At 54.5% G+C, this 18,906-nt stretch overlaps 7 protein-coding genes across 7 annotated transcripts; all 7 read right to left on the bottom strand.

Moving 5' to 3' along the window:
* Nucleotides 1-850: 850 nt before the first annotated feature.
* On the bottom strand, nt 851-2,667 carry EsH8_VI_001073 (GMC family oxidoreductase; the record flags this gene model as incomplete). The annotated part of the gene is made up of 2 exons (XM_083272326.1): nt 851-2,271; nt 2,322-2,667. The coding sequence occupies 2 exons, from the start codon at nt 2,665-2,667 to the stop codon at nt 851-853; spliced, it is 1,767 nt and encodes a 588-aa protein (XP_083127500.1).
* A 2,648-nt stretch (nt 2,668-5,315) lies between these two features.
* On the bottom strand, nt 5,316-5,739 carry EsH8_VI_001072 (uncharacterized protein; the record flags this gene model as incomplete). The annotated part of the gene is made up of 2 exons (XM_083272325.1): nt 5,316-5,460; nt 5,561-5,739. The coding sequence occupies 2 exons, from the start codon at nt 5,737-5,739 to the stop codon at nt 5,316-5,318; spliced, it is 324 nt and encodes a 107-aa protein (XP_083127499.1).
* A 1,917-nt stretch (nt 5,740-7,656) lies between these two features.
* Nucleotides 7,657-8,506, bottom strand: EsH8_VI_001071 (2EXR domain-containing protein; the record flags this gene model as incomplete). The annotated part of the gene is made up of 2 exons (XM_083272324.1): nt 7,657-8,027; nt 8,119-8,506. The coding sequence occupies 2 exons, from the start codon at nt 8,504-8,506 to the stop codon at nt 7,657-7,659; spliced, it is 759 nt and encodes a 252-aa protein (XP_083127498.1).
* A 1,560-nt stretch (nt 8,507-10,066) lies between these two features.
* Nucleotides 10,067-11,490, bottom strand: EsH8_VI_001070 (batten's disease protein Cln3; the record flags this gene model as incomplete). Its single annotated transcript, XM_083272323.1, has 2 exons — nt 10,067-11,289; nt 11,349-11,490. The coding sequence occupies 2 exons, from the start codon at nt 11,488-11,490 to the stop codon at nt 10,067-10,069; spliced, it is 1,365 nt and encodes a 454-aa protein (XP_083127497.1).
* A 649-nt stretch (nt 11,491-12,139) lies between these two features.
* Nucleotides 12,140-13,754, bottom strand: EsH8_VI_001069 (uncharacterized protein; the record flags this gene model as incomplete). The annotated part of the gene is made up of 2 exons (XM_083272322.1): nt 12,140-12,257; nt 12,319-13,754. 2 exons carry the CDS (start codon nt 13,752-13,754, stop codon nt 12,140-12,142), a joined length of 1,554 nt encoding a protein of 517 aa, XP_083127496.1.
* Nucleotides 13,755-14,705: 951 nt separating this feature from the next.
* EsH8_VI_001068 (uncharacterized protein) lies at nt 14,706-16,253 on the bottom strand (the record flags this gene model as incomplete). The annotated part of the gene is made up of 2 exons (XM_083272321.1): nt 14,706-15,835; nt 15,905-16,253. The coding sequence occupies 2 exons, from the start codon at nt 16,251-16,253 to the stop codon at nt 14,706-14,708; spliced, it is 1,479 nt and encodes a 492-aa protein (XP_083127495.1).
* Nucleotides 16,254-16,821: 568 nt separating this feature from the next.
* Nucleotides 16,822-18,571, bottom strand: EsH8_VI_001067 (cytochrome P450; the record flags this gene model as incomplete). The annotated part of the gene is made up of 3 exons (XM_083272320.1): nt 16,822-17,749; nt 17,803-18,234; nt 18,291-18,571. 3 exons carry the CDS (start codon nt 18,569-18,571, stop codon nt 16,822-16,824), a joined length of 1,641 nt encoding a protein of 546 aa, XP_083127494.1.
* Nucleotides 18,572-18,906: the final 335 nt, after the last annotated feature.

Here is an 18,906-nt window from a genome sequence, read left to right as displayed (position 1 = left end):
TTGACGAGGAGCTTTGCTTGCCCACTGTATTCTCGCTTCAATAAATCCTCCCTCTGATACGACCATAACATGACTCGCACTTCTAGGCAAACCCTGCTCGAAGAAGAGATTCAAGAAACCCCCATCAAGTCATATGGAACTCATGTATAGCGGAGGGAGCAACTCAATGCAAATGTGAACGCGGCATTTGACAAATCTTTTGTTAGCCATCCATTTCCTATCGATAGTTCTGAAGATAACCACAGTCATCGCTCCGGACTGTGCAACCAAACGGCCGGCAAAAAATAGCAAGGGAAACCAGGAACGTTTTTGGTGGAGGACGCTTTGGCCAACCCAGCATCAATATATTTGCCTTTTTCCGTGTCCGGCGGTGCAATATATGTGAACCGTGCCATCCGCTGTGTTAACTCACTTGAAAGCCACCGACCCGCATAGGCTGCTGTAACCTTTATAAGAGCATTTATAGTTAAAAGCTGGCCATCCGAGGCAGAATATTGAGGTGCCGATTCTTCTTCAGGCATTGCGGAAAGTCGTGAACCTGAGCCTATAACTAAACGCCACGACATCGCCAGCCGTGTTGCAACGGTTTCTGATGATGCTGCTGCCTTTGTGTTGTGACAATTATCATCATCGGGCGCTCTTGCACGGCACAACCGGTGGACACGAAACATAAAGACGCATGCGGACAACGATATAGCGATAGCTTATTAAACGGATCTAGTATTCGGGCCTGTACGGACTCTATCTATTCTATGTAAAGAACATTTTTGGAAATGAGAACAAGTGCTTAGTAGCGTGCATTAATCATGTGTTGAGACTTCGAGATTGCCGGTATGGCATTCGTTATCTCTTACGAACTCTCCGCGATCAGGTCCGCAGCTCTCTCTGCGACAGCATACAAAGTGCTGACCAGATGGCCGCAGACCTGGAACGGCAAGACCGAAGCGTCGACGACACGGACGTTGGCCGTGCCGTAGACCTTCATCTTGGAATCAACCACACCGCCCTTCTCCTTCGGCATCATGGCGGCCGTGCCGACAGGGTGGAAGTTGGAACGGTAGTTGGCCTTGATCCAAGCCTCCCAGCCATCGACGTCAGCGTCTTGAGCGATGACCGAGCCGGGGCGAGTCTCGGTTCCGGTGAACTGGGAGAAGGGGGCCGTGCCGTACAGCTTGCGGATGAACTTGGCCGTCTGCACCTGCTCCAGCAAGTCCCACTCGAGCATGAAGTAGTTGGGGTTGATGATCGCGTTGGAGGTGGACTTGTCGCCAATATGGACGCTGCCACGAGAGAAGGGGAGGAGGCCCCAGTACTCGCTGGACCAAGTACCCTCAGCGGCATTGATCAAGACCTCTGCAATGGGAATCTTGGACTCGAAAATAAGTCCCCACTGCATCTGGAAGAACTCAAGGAGATCCGAGGCGCGCGTGACGTTGCCATTGGCAGAGGCAACCTTTGCAGCGTAGCTGGGAAGGGCGTCCTTGATTTGGGCAGCGACATCCTCGGTGGTGTTCTCAAAGAGGTGCTCGACGGATGGGTAGGCGACGGTCGTAAGGGAGCCGTTGATGGTGTAGTTGGTGATGTCGAAAGACAGTCCGTTGTTCATCTGGTCCTGAAGGTTCTCACCGACGGTGGGGAGGTTGACGACAGTCTTGATTCCGTGCTTCTTCAGAACGTTCGAGCTGCCAATACCAGACAGCTCCAGCAACAAGGGGGAAACCAGAGCACCAGCGGAGAGGATAACCTCCTTGCGGGCCTTGACGACAAGGTGCGATCCGTCAGCAGACTGGATTTCGACACCGTCAGCCGTGGGGAGAGTAGCATTCTTCCAAGTGAGTCTTTGCGCGCTAGAGTTCAACAGAACCTTCAAGTTGGTTCGGTTCTGGTACGGGTAGTAGTAGGCGCGAGCCGCATCCTCACGGACGTCCTTCTCCTGGTCGACGGTTCGGGGGAAAACGGAATATCCGATCATGCTGCCATCGTTGACATCGGCATTCCAGGGCAGGCCGAGGCTCTGATAAGTCGAGTTCAGGATGGTGGGCAGAGATGCGTTGGTTTGGCTGTAGGTCCAGCCCGTCAAAAGGGGCCCGGCCTCGCCGTGCGTATCAGCTTCGTAGGCAAGGTGGCCAGCAATCTGTCGCGCAGGTTCCGGGGTTTGGAAATGCTCGCTCTTGAGATAGTAGGGGAAGAGGGCGTCCCAGTTCCAACCCTCGTTTCCGAGCTGCTCCCAAGCATCAATCTGAGAGGCCTCGGCACGTGTGTAGGCCATGCCTATCAAATGTTAGTATATTCCATTAGCATTTTTCTGGATAGTGACAAACCATTGATAGTGCTGGTTCCTCCTAGTGCCTTGGCCGCGCGCATGGTCTGCACCAATCCGCCACCGAATGTCTGGTTGGTTGTCTGGAACGCAAAATCGACCTCGGTGCCGAAGGCGAGGCCGTAGCCGTTGGGGTTGGATACGTTGGTGTTGCCGAGCACCGAGCCACCGGCCTCGATTACCAGGACGGAGACGGCCGGGTTCTCGGACAGGCGGTTGGCAAGTGCAAGACCGCTGGTGCCGCCTCCCACGATAACGTAGTCATGGCTATCGCTGGAAGAATTCCAGTTGACAGCCGCCGCCGCTGCTCCTGACAGGAGAGCGGAGGTTGCAAGGAAGCTCTTCATGTTTGGTTAGATGATTTATAGGATGTCGACTTGATGAACGAGTGGTGGATGTGCCAACTGAATAGCTTAGACACTTGAGCCGATGATCAAGATCTTCCTCAGTAACATTTCGATGGCAAAGACTTTGGTATTTATGTTACGAGGCCTAGGAAGGAGAATCCAACAAAAAGTCGCAGCCAATATTGCGAAATGCCTCAAAACGTCACAACACGGATCCATTTCAGTAAACCGGATTTTTCGGGTGCCTTTCCGAGGGCCGGTTGACTCGAAATGTTTGCATTTCGTCAGCGCAATCTAGACGGCCCAACTTACTCAAGACTCGCTGAAGTGGAGCAGTAGCGGAGCCGTGAATGCCGAAGACACTGGCTCCCGGCGGTGAAGAATGTTACTGGACGGCATCGGTCCTCAAGGCGTTTGATCGGGCCGATCCACGGGCAATTCGCATGGAAACATGCTTATCAATTATTAGAATTCAGCAATTCAGGGATCTAGAACCCGCTCGCCGCAACAGAGGACTGTATGTGGGCCAGCGGGGCCACCAAGGCTGCTCGCCTCCATAGCCAGGGGAAGTCGAACCCAGGACAAGAGAGAATTCTCTTACTGTCTAGAAGAGTCGATTCCGAATTGTGACTTGGTAACGAGGTAGATGGCCTTCTGTTCAAAGTCGGAAAGGATAGGTTTATTCACAAGCCAAGCCCCTGTCATGTTCAAGTCCGGTTGCAATGTCATTGAATAGGAGCATGTCTTACGCACACTATTGTGCTCTATATTTCGCTATATTTCGCTGTATACCCCTAACGGACAACACCTAGCTTGTTGTTGCTTCACTTAAGCTCACAGGTGCAAGCACCTGTGCGGGTGATGTTCATCCAAATAATCTGGGATGCGTGCGATTCAGGGGTAAACCTAGCAAGCATTGAGCTATGAGCATGTTTGGCGCGCGGAATTACGGATACAACGGCTGTAATCCCTAGTGCGCTTTCTAAGCAATATTTAAGCAGGGAAAAGAGGGCCCAACTGTGCCATGTTCCGGCTCCAGAGTTCGCGAGTCGTTGTCGAAAATCTTTCACACATTAATGCAAGTGCTGCAAACTACCATGGCAGGAATGAAAGCAAATACAAGCATTAATACTCCGAAGACCCCTGCGTCAGCATCATTATATCAGGGCGCAGACACACCCAATATAGAATGATCGGCAGGACGAAACTCCACATCGCATCATACTTCACCTATCAACGGTCGCCCTGTATAAAGCTTTGCAGCTCGCCGTGAGCTGCGTCGTCGCTTGACTCGATATGTCTGTTGGAGCTTGATCATGTTTTGAGAAACTTCCATTGCGTCACTAAGGCGGCTTTGACTAGTCTCTACAGCGACATGGTGAAAGCATCTTCTGTGTTTGAGAAACTCGAGCTCAGTGCGCATATCACGAGTGGCGATAATGAATAGGCTTGATTGTGCGACATTTGATCGATCCCCAGTCATCAGCCTCAGAGTAGCTGTTCTTACATGAAGTCAGCTGATGAACTCTGTATAGACGGCTCTTTGTTATCGTGGTGCGACAAATCTTAGAAGTCCCAAAACCCTTGTAGGTTTCCCTCAGCTGCAACGCTTGGTGTGGTTGGTCTTCCTCCTCTCTTCGACTATAATTGCCGCGAACATAGGTCAGCTAGATTCTCTTCGTATCCTGCGGCTCACTGGGTAAAGGTTCTGCCCGGTGTTCGATGTTGAAGAGTATTCGATGCAAAAGCTACATATATGTACTACAACGTATCGGGTTTGAGCTTCGGCCTGCGATGGCAATGTTATGAGCTATATATTGCAGTATGTACAGCGGGAAAATCACCTGCTGATACATTGTCCAGAATAAGTTCGGCACGGAACCAGAACTGTAGTCTTTGAGGCTTGGCAGTAATTGCAAGGGCTGGAAGGAGTGGAAACCGAGGCCGATATGCGACCGTCACTAGTGGTCTAATCGTCAACACTAAGGTATCTTGCATAGATCCGAGAGCACGGTTTACTAGATAACCGAAGGGCTATGGTTGGCCCAGAACTCTTAAACCATCCCCGCAGACCCGATGCGTAACTTCTCTTGATCGTATTTCCATATGTCTACTTGCATATCGGATGCAAATACAACAGCCGCATACTTTCAGATTCCTCTGCCTTCTTCAAATATTATTTAAGAATAGGGCGGTAAGTTTAGCATAAAAAAGCGTAGAGGTTCGATGCTGGGGTTTGATATATCAGGCGTGAGCTTCCTTTAGTAGATCCTCGAGGGCCGCCTAGTCTGCGTGTACATCGGTAAAGAGTAGGTTGGCTCGTCATGGTAGAGCAACGTTTGATTGTTACAAGATTGGCTTGCCTCCTGATGTCTAACGACGCATAGGTCATATGCGGCCGAGGATTTGGCCTACTATCCTTCTAGATCATGGCTGGGGATGGACTCCCAACCACCAACCCCTCACTGAATAGAACACAAATCCCTTGCGTATGCGCTAAGCAAATAAGTAATACCGTTGGGGTTGAATCATAAGTTGCTCCAGCGTACAACTTTTAGTACAGGCAAGTAGCCTCGGTCTCTCCGGGCCCTTCCCTCCGACCCTTTGCCCCCGCAACCATTACCAACGCACCGTCGGCGCTGGTGCATTCACTTTCTCGACGTGACCTTCTCCGCCAACTCGTCAAACGCCCCCTTGTCCAACACCTTGCCCTGCCCCTTGGACTTGCCCGTGAGATGGACGAGGTAGCCCCCGACAAGCAAGCCCGCGGCGCCAATCGCCGCCAACGTCGGCCTAGCAACAGTGAGCAAACTCCAATCCGACATAACAAACCAAGGAACGGGGGGTTTGGGGGATGCGGGGGTATCTCGTCTTGGGAGGAGGCTTCACTCACCAGCTCTGCGACGCGCCGCTGGTGGGCGGCACGGGCTCCTGTCCTCCGGGGCCGCCGAGGTCGCCGTCGGGCTTGTCGGAGGACCACCTGACCTGCCGCGCCGCGACGGGCGCGGGGGCTCTGGGGGCGGGCCGCGCGGCCGCGATGCGGCGGAAGGCGAGTGTTCTCGGGGAGGCCATCGTATGTTCTTTTTTTCTTCTGCTTTGCTTCCGTTCTCTTTTGCTCCAAAACCCTGGTGACTCGTGGCTCGTGAGGTGCGTGTCAGATGTCGTTGAATAATAATAAAATTGCTGGTGCTCGGTAGCTGAGGTTGGAGTGAAGTCGGGACTTCCATTGTTTGGTGACGACACCAAGACGGTTCCGGGGGGGCGCAGATGTCCAGGCCCGGCCGCGGGGATGCCGTCATAGGTACATCACAATTCTCGCCCTGGACTCTCCTCCCCCGCGCGCCATCCCAAGGGGTTCCCCCCCAAAAAAAAACAATGTTGCATCCATCGACGGCCTTCCAATCACAGCATGCGGCCGGCGGATTTCTATTCTCATGTTCTAGAAGCATGAGGCTGTTGTTGAACGAAGCCGCTAGCGCGCCTGGAGTGGTCCAGGGCTCCGTGATCTATCCATGGGAGCGACAACATCGAATCCCGAACAGAACGCAACTCCATTGGAGGGGATTATGAATGGCGGGATGCAGTGAAGAAAACCGTTCCCTGAATATGGCCTGTAAAGTGGTCTGTCTCACAGGCTTCATTTGCAACTATTGACCACAGCCCAATGCGGGCAGACGAATATAGATACAACTGTCTCTGCGCGTCCCCCTTGGATAACTCTACTCGGAACTTACCACAACATCGCGCTCGCATCCCCCCATACCGGCAGATGCAAGGGCGCCGCCGCCTCTTCAATGGTCTATGTCACCATCGCAGATATCACATCTGAGACAACAAGCACACCCAAGACAAAATAAAAAACATTGTGTAGGTCAGCGTGGGGAGATTGAGCATGTCCCCGAGACACGACGACCGCCAGCTGGGTAGTGATCAGCCCACTCCCCACGGCAAAACAACCCCCTCCGTAGCGGCCGCGGCGAGAATTCCCAGCTACCTCAGTTACACACCTCCTGTCCCGCCCGCCCGCCGCCCCGACCGAGAAAGTCCGATGCCCGTTCGTATTCCCGAGCCCCGGCCGCCGCATCGCCCATCATATCCGGTCCGCCTCCCGGCTCGGAGATTGTAATCCTCAACACGAACAGAAAAAAAAAAAGGGGTCCAACGAGCGAGATACCGAAAGGAACACACGATGTCCGACCCGAGTGAGACAATCATCGTACATAATACGCCAAGAGATTGTTGCGTCTTAATCGCGTGTGCTGGGGGGAGATGATACCATTGAATACCACGTCAAAATTCGTGGGGGTCACCTGGCGTCGCCCACCACCGCCTGCACCCCCCTGAATGCGCCCGAACGACATGGCTTGCAGGTGAGGCTCCACGCCCCTTGAAGAAACAACATCACCCCTATCCCCTTGCCGAGACAACGACACTCGCCATGGCGTTCAGTGCATCTGGCCCTGTGCTCGCGCAAAAAGAGTAGAACAATTAAAGTGAACACTGTACAATACTAATATTCCCTTTTGTTATCAGAGGTGCATGCTATGAATGTAGAGCAGTGGGTTTCGTTGTTTAAAATAAAATAAATCGCTATGAACTGAGAGGCGCTGTCTTTCTATCACTGGTATCATATACGCCCGTTTTTGCGATGTTCCCAAAAATGCAAATGCAAATGCCAGTAGTCCCGTGATGCCCGTCCCAATGCAATGATGCCAAGCAAATCCCCAAATGCGCACAGCAATTATCAGTATCCTCCCTTCCCCTCGCCTCGCTCCACCATGATTCCCTTGGCTTCCACTGGGACCGATTTAAGTCGACGTCTTCATGTCGGCAAGTGAATGAAATGAAATCCCTCGTTCAGTAGGGGTCGATCTCGACGAGAGTACCCATCCGGTACAGATCCCTCTTCGTGTGTCCCAGTCTCTTGACTCCTCGCACCAAGACCGCAACGACAGACCGCTGGCGGACCCGCGCCTTGGGGAGGGCGTCCTAGGCCCTCCGCGCCGGGGTGCTCCAGTACTTCGTCTTCGGCACGACCCTGACCTCGGGCGGGGTCCACGACGGGTCCCAGGTCTTGGCCTGGGCGATGGCCTCGAGGACCCAGCCCTTGATCTCGCGGAGGGCGCGGCGCTTCTGCGTCTGCTCGCGGTGCTTGCTGCCCGACTCGCCGAGGGGCAGTTCGTTGTAGACCTTGAAGCTGACCAGCAGCGTCAGGGTCCTGAGGGCCGGGAACTGCTGGACGAACCTAACACCCGTGGAGCAGTGGTTCTGGACCCAGCAGGGACGGAGGCCCCATTCCATGGCCAGGTTCTGGAGGCTGGCGAAGTTGGCGGCGTCTGGCATGATAGCCTTATGCGGAGCTGGGGGTCGTTGATCAGTCTCGTGGTCAATTGCATTTTTGGGAACAAGGACATATTGCCCGTCCTTGTTTCTTCGAAAAGGGATGCTCACCTCGGTAAATCAGTAATGTGTCGTCGCGGCAGTTCATGTAGACCCCCTTTCCCTGCTCTTCTTGCCCGCGGGAGAGGTGCAGCAGCTCGACTTGGCCCTCGCGCGAACCACGCCGGCTCGCAGTCTCGTAGAGAAGCTCGGCGCGGGACTCGTGGCAGGCGTGGAGAAGAGCGGGCACATGGCGGCGCAGGCCAAAGGCCATGGTGGTGTTGTTCATGGTGCGCTCGACAACGGTGGGTTTGGGCGCAGCCAGGCGCCATATCCTGGTACGAAGCTCCGGCGGGAGGGAGCGGAACAGCGGGAAGACGGGTGAGCTAGACTCGCTGAGATCCATGGAAGCCAGCTCCACGTGGAGGGGGTCCGGGTCTGCGGATGTTGCGGCAGCCATGGCGATGATGCGGTGCAAGTCGTTGCGACTCCTTTTGAGGTTCGGGGGTTTTATATGGTTTATAGATGCCAAGTCTCTTGTTATTGCATAGATGGCAAGATGAAGTGGGCAGGCAGACTGAGAGCTCCGTGCCGTGCCGGAGGGGACAGAGACGTGGTTGACGGACAAGGAGTAACACCAGGCAAAGGCGTGGTTGAGTTTTAAAGGGAATAAAATAAGAAAATGCGGTGGTATAAGACTGGTTTCTTATCACGGCCAAATGAGGCAATGGGCGAGGTGGGATTGAGCAGGGGCGGGAGGGCGCAGGGGAAGGGACGAAGCGGGTGATCTAGAACGACTTGGCAGGTGAAGGTACCCGGTCGGTCAAGCGCTGTAAATACGACGAAATGCTCGGGTCCGGGAGGCGTGGGAATCTGAGAATCTGGGAATCTGGGAATCTTGGTAGCGACATGAAAAAGAGAATCTGAATTTCAAGGCTCGGCGAATATAAAACGGAACAGCAAAGCCAAGGGAAGAATGAGCAAGGTGAAAAGAAGGGGGGGAGTGGCGGCCACTTGTTTCCAAGTTCTCCCAAGGCGAAAAAAAACACCCCCATCGAATAAAAAAATAATGAGGCAATGAAAATTTCTCGGGTTGGACCTGGTCACCGACTCATCGAAGCGCGAGGTACGGGATAGGTCCCGTTGGCTGCTACTCTGGACTGGCCTCTGCGCCGGACCTGAACCTGAACTGGCTTGGGAGACGCACAAGGCCCGCCCGGCGGTCAGTGCAGCACGTCGGCGAGGGCCATTACTGGCTTGATGTCGAACCCGTCTGCGCTGGCGGCAGGCCCTGCTGGGTCTCTCCCTGGGGCGTGTGTGAGAGTTGCCAAGGGCGATTGGGTAACATGAAAAAAACTCGTTCAGCGGCCACGCATGGCCAACACCGACTTGAATGATTGTGTTATCAAAGGGGGGCCAGGATCGCGTGTTGTGTCAGCTGTTTCTGAGCTCTGCAATCATGCCAGAAACAGAGATCCGCCCATCTGCTATACCAGATATGTGGACCCTGCCACCGCTGTACCGAACACCATGCCATACACAATGGTTACTGCCTGGCAGCCCACCTCAGCGAGCGCCTTGTCTTGTCTTTGTCAGTAATACAACGTCTGACGTCGGAACAGCCTCATATGCCACCACCCTGCCACCTGCACACACACATACACCCCTGTCGGCCTAACGTTTTTATATGTTTTTTATTTTAATTTATTTATCTTACTACTCTCTTTCTACTGGTTGATTCGTTGGCAAGGCCGTGGGCGCCACCCGTCCGTCTCTGAACAGGACTGCATCATGCATTATGATTATGGCCTTCGAAGCCGAGTGGAAGGAGGCGGGGCTTCGTTGTGTTCCAGGGCCAAAAACGTCGTTCGATGCTTTGCTGAGCTGACCGTCATCAAGTACCCGCCCGGCCACCCCCCGACCAGTGCCATCATGACGCCCGTTACCCGACAAGCCCCTCCCGTGCCATCGTACCAGGACCCTCACCAGGCCGCCTTTCCAATGCGACGCCCGCAGCTCTTTATCCAACCTTGATCTTGCGGCACCAATCTCGCCCTTGCGAGACCTGCCAATTGCAGAGCTGCACTTCCATGATGATGCCGAGGAACCCCGCGATGCAGATGCCGCCGCTGTCGCTGACGCTTGTCGCGCTTAAGCTGAACTCCCTGTCCTCGCTCGGCACCTTTTCCATAATCTCCGCAAACGTGTTGACGTACACGGCGCCGCCCAGCAGCCCTTCCCAGAAGATGATGACAAAGACAATGTACACGGACGGGATGAAGTCGAATATGGCGTGCAGCGTGAGGACCACGAGATTGATAATCTGCAGGAACGACGGGAGGTAGAGGTGGTGGATGCGGTAAAAGGGCGTCGACGACCGCGAGATGAAGACACCCAGCTGGTACAGGAATCCGTATAGCGGGTAGAACTCGCGGAACTCTTTGAATGGCGTCGACGCTAGCGGAAAGAGGAGCGTCGGCGCGACGCCCTGGTTGATTGTGTACTCGGCAATGTACACCAGCAGCAACGGGAGCATGTACGGGAGGAAGAGCGACTTCGCCCTCTTAAGGTTGTGCTCAAAACTGTGCGCGTGCGGGTGCTGCACCGAGTATGCCGTCGACGTGACCGACGGGCCCGGCGCGAGGAGGGCCGACGAGGCCGCGTTCTGGGGGAGCTCGTCCACGTCGTCGTCTTCCAGGTCCTGCTCCGCCACCGCAGCGTATTCTTTTCTCCCCGCCCGCAACGGGCCCTGGGGTAGCACTATGAAGAAGCTGACGAACATAAGGGAGGGCAGGCACGCCGAGAACAGCAGGCTGTTGCGCACGCTGAACCCCCACCAGTCCGTGAGCACCACGTAGAGCCCCGCCCCAACCAGCCCGGCCGCCCCGGTCCCGCTACCCCAGCCCGCGAGGCTCATGGGGCCGTAGTAGTGTGTCAGGCCGAGGAAGCTGAGCTCGCCGCCGCCGGAGCTAAGGCTGGCGATAACGACGCCGACCATCTTCACGGCAACAGACTCGCTGGGCGGCGTGAGGGCGACGAGGAGCATGCCGGAGCATGACAGCGCAATCAGTATGAGGACGCGGAGCGAGTAGGGCACGCGGTGGATAAAGTAGGGAGCGATCAGCTTCGTAAAAAACGAGGGCAGGACGTCGGCCAGGAGGACGACGCCTTTCGGGACGGACGAGCCGACGAGGTCTTGTGCGGCGGACAGAATGATGACGTAGAGAACGTTGTTGATGAGGCCTGCTCACCGCGTTAGTCCAACACGACTCCAGCGCAGCGGAAGACGTCGCAAGCCGTACCAAGCAGCCAAAAGGCCACGACAACCTTCGTATCAGCATGTCGAAACAGAGCAGATAAGCGGGCGCGATAGACCGCCCACGACGATGATGACGACCCAGGCATTGGGAGAAGCCCGGAGGACGAGGGAGATCGGCCGGTCATGGTTCCCTACAGCGGCGTGCTCGGATCAGGTGGAGAGAAGTCATCGAGAAGGGGAAAGACGTCTTATCTCAATGGGATGGTTGTCTGAAAGTTTAGGGGGGGTTGGAGCGCGGCATCTGATAGTTTCGGCCATCGGGCATCGGTCACAAGATAACCGTTGTATCAGTGGAGCGTTAGCCCCCCGGAGCTCAGCGCCACCCAGCCAATCACGCCTCAATGCATGGTATCAAGTGGAGAATGACCCACCAAAGCTGCCGCGCCGGGTTTCCCTGTCCAGGCCACGCGATTTCAGACTGCGATGTGACGTCGTCGCGTAAAGTGGCCGTTGCCCTTGAAAGCAGCTTGCCGAGTCAGTTTCGACCAGCATCGAATTGTGGAAAGCGCAACCCATATACTCAATAAGAAGAATGCGAAAAAATCTTTCCGATTTTATTTGTCCTTCTAACTGAGGCAGAAAACTGGATATCGCTTCTCTCATGTCTCTTGTCTACCCGCATCGCGAGGTAAGCCAACATGACCCGGGCTCGCTCGCTCTGTACTCTGCACTATATGTCACCCGCCTGACCAAATCAACGATGACCTTCCCATTGCGCCTCTGCGCCGTCTCTTTTATTTACCTTTCCAATCGCCTCGACCTCTTGCATCATCATCATAAAGCCGGTCCCTCCCAAGCGTCTCTGTTCAACTTCATTAGGTAGGACTGCTTGTGGGGAAAGGCAATCTCTCGCTCCTTGGCAAACCCTGCGTACTGCAAATGCTGAAGGAATCTGATGTTACCTGGTTAGTGCATCGTACCTCCAGGAATGTCTCAGTCAGGGTGCGTCTCACCTCAAATTATCTATCCGTGGTTCCAAGCAAACATGCATTGTGCGATAGTCATCAGTAAGACACCAATGCACCAAGCTAGATAACCATGCCGGCACCCGACCCCGAGCCCATTCTTCGCCAACGAAGACGTGGATGCCGCGGTCATAGTCTCCGGCGTCGCTGCCCAGCTTGTGGCCAAGGATATCCTCCTTGACCCAGTATATCTCAAAGTATCCAAAGGGCACTCCGTCCCACATGCCAATGACTGGGAATGAATGTTTGGAGCTGAGGGCGTTGCTGAGGAAGTCTGGCGTAAAATCTCCCCAAAACTTTTGTACTCGCGGGTTTGCCAACCAAGATTGTAACAGGGACATGTCGGAGAGGCTTGTCAGCTGGCTGTTCTCGACGGGCTTCGGACCTACGGGGCCGAGGTAGGGAACGGCATCCGGCGAGAGCGATGCGATTCGGAACGACAGGTATTGGCCAACGCTCGGCACGTAACGGGAGTAGAAGACCTCGCCCATCCGGCCTGGCTTTCTTCGGGTGGGATGACGGACCCCGTTTGTAACGGTATACATCAGGGGTGCCGGCGGGTAGTACGTCGGAAGGTGCGAGCTCGAGTAGAACGGACCGATGGGGAAGCTTGGCATGGTGACCATTGCCATCGACGGCGGTGCCCCCGGGAGGTCGAATGACTGATGCGGAGAGTGCATGGGCGTGTGATGGTGAGAGTGTATGGACTCGGCGCGACCAGGTGAGGTCGGTCGGCTCCCGGCCGGCGAGTCGGGAAACGATCCCCCGGCACTAGTGCGCTGTAGGGTGAACAAGAACAGCCTCCCCGGTATCTGCCAAAACATGCGACGTGAGACGAACATCTGGGACCACCCATCACTGCCGTCGTCGAGATTCGTTCCCACGGCCGAGTCAAGCGATGCAATCAGCCCCATGCGCTCCAGCTTCGGTATCAGATTCCTTCCGCGCAGCACGCCGTCGTGCTTGATATTGATGCGCCACTCGCCCTTGGGCCGCGCTTCTTCGGGGGTTTGTCTGGATGCGTCGGTCGTGAGGTAGGGCGACGGCTGGGGTTGGTGGAAGTACCAGTAGAGTGTGACCCAAAGCATCATGGCGATTTGGCGGGTTGGGCTGGCGGCGGGCTTGAACTCGGTGCTCGAGGGCTGCGATATCGACGAGATGAAGAGGTTGTCGTTCTGCAGTGTGGGTTGCTTGAAGCTGTGGATGTGACGTCGGCGGGCGCGGGCGCGCTCCTCATCGCTTCGGTTGCCATCGACATGGTCAAGCTCGAGCTCGTCATCCACAGTGTTTAGGACAATGGTCCAGCCGATGGGGAACGAATTGTTGTGTGTTTTCACTTCGTGGGACTTGAAGAAGAGACCGGCGAAGACGGGTGTAACTGTGAACTTTTGCCCATCAGGCAGGTGGATGATTTGGGGGGGCATGGCTGTGGAGCTGGTGCCGCACCTGAAGATCTACCTAAGCAGCGGGCGGCAGGGGAGGGGGGGTGAGAAGGAGGGTGTACCTTAGGGCACGGGGACTTAGGGTAAGGAAGAGACGTCGGTGTCCAGGTCCAATCGGGCTTTGGGCTGTCGTCGTTGAGGAGAACGGCGGGGTAGATCAGCTCCGAGAGCGATATCGAGCAGACGCCTTAAGTACTTGACCACTGGACAAGGTCGAGATTCTCCAGGGACGATGCAGAGCTATCGTCAGATCCGGGGACGGCTTCTAGAACACTTTCCGGGACGAGCAAGCAGCCATTCAGTGATGTTCCATATGGGAGGTAGCGAGAGTCTGACAAACAGGGACCTGTTGGTTGGGTGGTGGCATGATGATGCGTTAATCATGTGGGGTGAAGCTCTCCCGTTGGCGTCTGCGGCGGGGTGGTGCTGCGCTGGCTAGGCGCCTTGGGGCCAGGCTATCTCGCTGGGAGAGGCTTGTTTGTGGATGGGTCCAGGAGTGGCTGACCACGGCTGAAAGCGGAGCCAATCCAATCGATAAGGCCGAACCCTGTCCGCTTTGGCGCACACTCACCGGTTTACACCGAAGTCATTGTCCATACGTCCATTGCCTGCAGGCAAAAGCAGCTCATAATTTGCCCTCAACCACCCGCCGGTCGGAAATCTCGCGGCGCATCTTCCAACGATGTTATGTTCGCCCCCTCCCACCGTCTCCTGACAGCTGACAGGCGTTCGATCAATTCTAGAATTCCAACCACACGATCATGAATCGGAACAAGTCGTTATTGGAATGATCTTGTCAATTGCGGTATTATGACGGAACAATCGCACGCGCTCTTGGTTACACTAGTCCGCCAAATTCTCGTTTCTATCACGCTCAGAATGCAGTAAAATATCGTACAGGGTATCGCACTAGGTGAAAGGTGAAAACATGCGCTATGACGCCTTCTTCTCCTCTCCACTGTCCTGAGATTTTACCTCCTTCTTCTTGTCGTCTTTACTCTCACGCTTTGCGCGGTCTTCCTCCTCATCTTCATCCTCTTCGTCCTCGGTGTTCCTACGTCGTTGGCCCTTCTTCTCCCTGTCCAGCACCTCTTGGACCTTTTCACCGCCGAGATCCTTGGTCTCGTCCCAGTCAACATCATACTCGGTTGCCACAAGCTTGATCTCGCGGCGCAGTGAGTTGGCCTCATGGACTAGCGCCTCCCAAGCTTGAGGGTCGAACCCCCGCGCCTGATAGAGCGCCTGCTGCCTTTTCGAGACCGTTACGTTCAGCGCCGCCTTGTAGCTGAGATCCCGGCTGATGTACAAGAACCACAGGTAACCACCCATGATAGTTGTCAAGCCAGCCAGGTATGTTACCGGTTCGACCAGGTCCCAGCCGAAATCGGTGTGGAAGGTGACATAGTACACCACTCCCCACCAGCCGGAAAGCAGTGCGAATCCGCCCTGCGCAATACGATGAGCGCCACGGTGTGCGAGCCTGTCGCATTCTTGTTTGAGCTTTGCCAACTCCTCGACACGGCGAGACATCCTGCGGAGGCTGATCCGCATATAGTACGTCCGATCATTGAAGCTCGGCACTGCTACTCGCAGCTCCTGGTTGTAGCCCTCAATGACAATGGAAAACTCTCGTCCGCGAGCGGCGTCCCTGATAAAGTCGCCGACTTCGGTGCTGCTGCTCCATCGAACCCAGTTTCTATCGTCGTGGTCTTTCTTTGGGGCTTCGTGGCCGAGACCTGAGTAAGAGGCTACATTGCCCTCCTGCTTGCGCGATGCCAGCTTGCTATGCTTCTCGTGCTTGGTTTCCTTGTGATCACCCTCTGCCCTGAAATATATCTTTGGGATCCGCTCTCGCCGGCCGTCGTCTATGGGCGGAATTTCAGCTTGTAAAAGCCGTTCGAGGTAGGACAGAGGTTGCTGGGGATGAACCAGCAGAGCAAGTGGGGCGATCTCATCGTTTCCGTCATCCTTCTCGGGTCGCTGCGTGGCCCTCGTCTGCTCGGCATGGAATGGCAATGGCAGTATCAGCTTTAGCAACCTGGTCGGGGTCGTGAGTAGCCGTCCTAGAAAATAATGAGTGATGTGAACGCTTAGTTGGGGATGGGCGCGGGAGCCGGTGAATAAGAACATACCGCGAGTCTTATCGCCGTTTGTGGGATCTTTGGACGACTCTCTCTGCTCGACCTCGTCGCCGGCACGATGCCATGGCCTCTCTTCTTGCTTTCTCCGAGCGATCTGCTCATCTCGTTCATACTTTTCCCTCTGCTCCTCCCTGCGCATGTCATTTTGGTTTGCCTTCTTGGCCTTAGCATCATCGATATCGGTTCGACACACGGCAGAGCGGCCGAACGCGCGTCTCATGTCCGGGATGCGTTTGCCGGTGCCGAATCCGGCTGGGCGGAAAGCTTGACCAAACGATCCATGCTTGGGGCTGATGCTGGCAGGCAGTTGAAGGCATACGCGACGGAACGCGTAGCTCATTTCGAAATCGATGTCCGAGGGTAATTTGTTAAACTTTAATTCATTAACGACAACATTCCCACCGTTTGAGATAGCATATGCAGAATTAACAGCGAATCTATGGGAACAAGTATCGTGTCCGCCGCGAGTTCTTGCGAGGTATGAGACTCGTTACCCATGACGTCAATAAGTGACCGTCACGTGCTGTGGCTGAGCTTCCCGGAGCTCCAGCTCCAGCTCCAGCTCCATGACAGCTCCACCCCGGTCTCGCCCCAAGCTTGGTTTTTGCATCATCACTAGCCGATCTCCCTCGGAGACAGTTATATCACTCTCTTGCTGTGCCACGCTGGCGGAGCTGTATTCCCGGTTTTGAAGCGTCAATTTGTGTAACGATCGACGACGTGTGGCACTGGCAAGGTTTTCGAATGATTGACTGAGCAGTCATCTTCCATCAAGCTACTGAGAGATGCAACGATGGGCTGGACGTCTGGGTGGAAATGCAACACAGGGAGGACGCTCTCCCCTCTTCTCACATAATCTCCATTTGTTTAATATTGCTCGGTCTCATTGATTCTCTGCACAAATGCCCTTAGCTAACGTACCGCCATTTCACATCTTCCCAACCTTCTCTTCTCCGTATTTGAACTCCATAGCCCTGGCCGTTGTTCACGGGCTTAACGACAGCCCCAGTCATTGGACATTCACCTGCTTCAGGGATCGAAAGCGTCTCCTTCATCTCCTCGTCTCGAGGCGAAACGTCAAATCCCAGCAACATTGATGCCACAAAGCCCAGGTTTTCCGCAAATGCGAAGTTGCGACCCGGGCAAAGATGTTTTCCGCCTCCAAAGGGAATGAATGCCGCTCTCTTCAGTTTTTCCCCCTCTGCATTCTCCTTACCGCCCTTCACCACGAATCGATCTGGCACAAAGCTGGAAATATCAGGTCCCCAGGCATTCTCCAGGCTGTGGCTGACCTCGGCTGACATTTGAACGTTCCAACCCTTCTTCAGAAGGTATGACCTGCCTTGTCCATCTGAAATCGTCGTATCTTCTAACACTCGTCGGTTACCCATACCCTTGTTCGATAGTCGGATGGCTTCGCGATAGCAGCTGACGAGCAATGGGCATTTTTCGTCCAAAGAACCTATGTCGATGGTGACCTCGCCATTGGCCCCGTGCTGAGCTACCGGCAATACTTCGTCTCTCAGTTGGGTGACCAGCTCAGGTCTAGTGAATATGTGTACCATGAACCAAAATAAGGTCGGGATTGTGTTCGACGTCGCCACATGCAGCAAAGCAATCTCAAAAGAGCCAACTTCCACGCTTGGGATGCCGTGATTCCGCAGTACCGTTGCACGGTTCTTTACGATCTGGGCAGCCTTCTCGTGGTGGTCCTTGCTGGCTCCATAGTACTTGCCCAGAGCCGCTTGGAGTCTCTGCCTGGCATAGTAGCATTTGCGCGCCGTAATGGATGGTGCGATGCCAAGCATCAATAATCCCAGACCTGCTTCAAAATCCCTGCACATACATAAGCTCAACGTCGGTCTGATAGCGTAGCAAACGTAGCTTACCAAGTGTCCTGCATCAACGTCGCGTCGTTCCTCAGCGGGTTTTCTGGACCATACAATGCCTCCGTCGTCGCTATCGTCATCAAATCTCGCACCCATACGAAGAAGTTCGAGGTTTCAAACACTTTGTCGCCCTTGCAAATATCGTCAAGCGCGTCAGATACGTACGCAAGGGCATTAGCGTTCATTCGATGCAGATTCGCCGCGTTCATGCCTGTGTGGACACCTTCGAAGAATTCGGGCAGCAAGGTGCTTTCCTTGATAATTTTGAGGGTTGCATTATCAAAGCCAAGCTCCTTTTGCGCAAACTCGACAGCAAAGGGCATAAATGACAAGTTCCGATTTCGATAGACGGCCTGAATCAATGTCGGATCCCAGACGCCATACAACTTGCCGTTGAGGATGGGTAGTGTGGCGATGGCCATGTTTCGCTTTCTGCGCAGTCGTTAGCGTTTCCTGATTCCATTCGGCATTGCACTGTCTCGACCTACTCCAGGACTTTGAAATAATTACTTCGATGCCTAATCATTCCAATCAAGTGGCCGATGATGGGGATCTTTGATCTCATCGCGGGGGGTTCGCGGCTATCCAAGTTGGGAGACGCGAACTTGTGCAGGAATATCGCCAAAACCAGGAGCATCGCGGCGGTAGCGTACGACGTAGTCGACCTTCGAACATTTTCAATCAGGACAGTCAACAGACTCCCTGCATTCGACGTCCCATTACCCTCCATGCTTCCAACCCCATCTTTTAGCAAGATAGAGCTTGCCATGATTGCAGTCCGGAATGAGATCTTTGAGTGTGTCCCGATGGCAGAGAATGGCGAACAAAACACTCTAGAGGGTTAGCCTTCACCTCAATACTGCTGGTCTTTGTGTTGGCTTTAATACTGTGACAGAAGGAGCCTGTCTGGTATGCATACTTGTCAGCATATTACCTGTTAGAGCCACCGTCAGAAATTAGCGTTGATCCTCCAGTTTTGGGACCCTAGGAATCAAGACAAGGCGTCTGGACCATGCGGTCGGCCACCACTCAAATCCAGGGTTGTCCTTGCACCCATCGCAGTGGTTAGTCCAATCAGCTTTGCTATAATAAGATTTACTTCTT

This window comes from Colletotrichum jinshuiense, chromosome 6, assembly GCF_051148585.1.
Source record: "Colletotrichum jinshuiense chromosome 6, complete sequence".
Lineage (NCBI taxonomy): Eukaryota > Fungi > Ascomycota > Sordariomycetes > Glomerellales > Glomerellaceae > Colletotrichum > Colletotrichum jinshuiense.
This window is presented reverse-complemented; position numbering and strand designations above follow the sequence as displayed.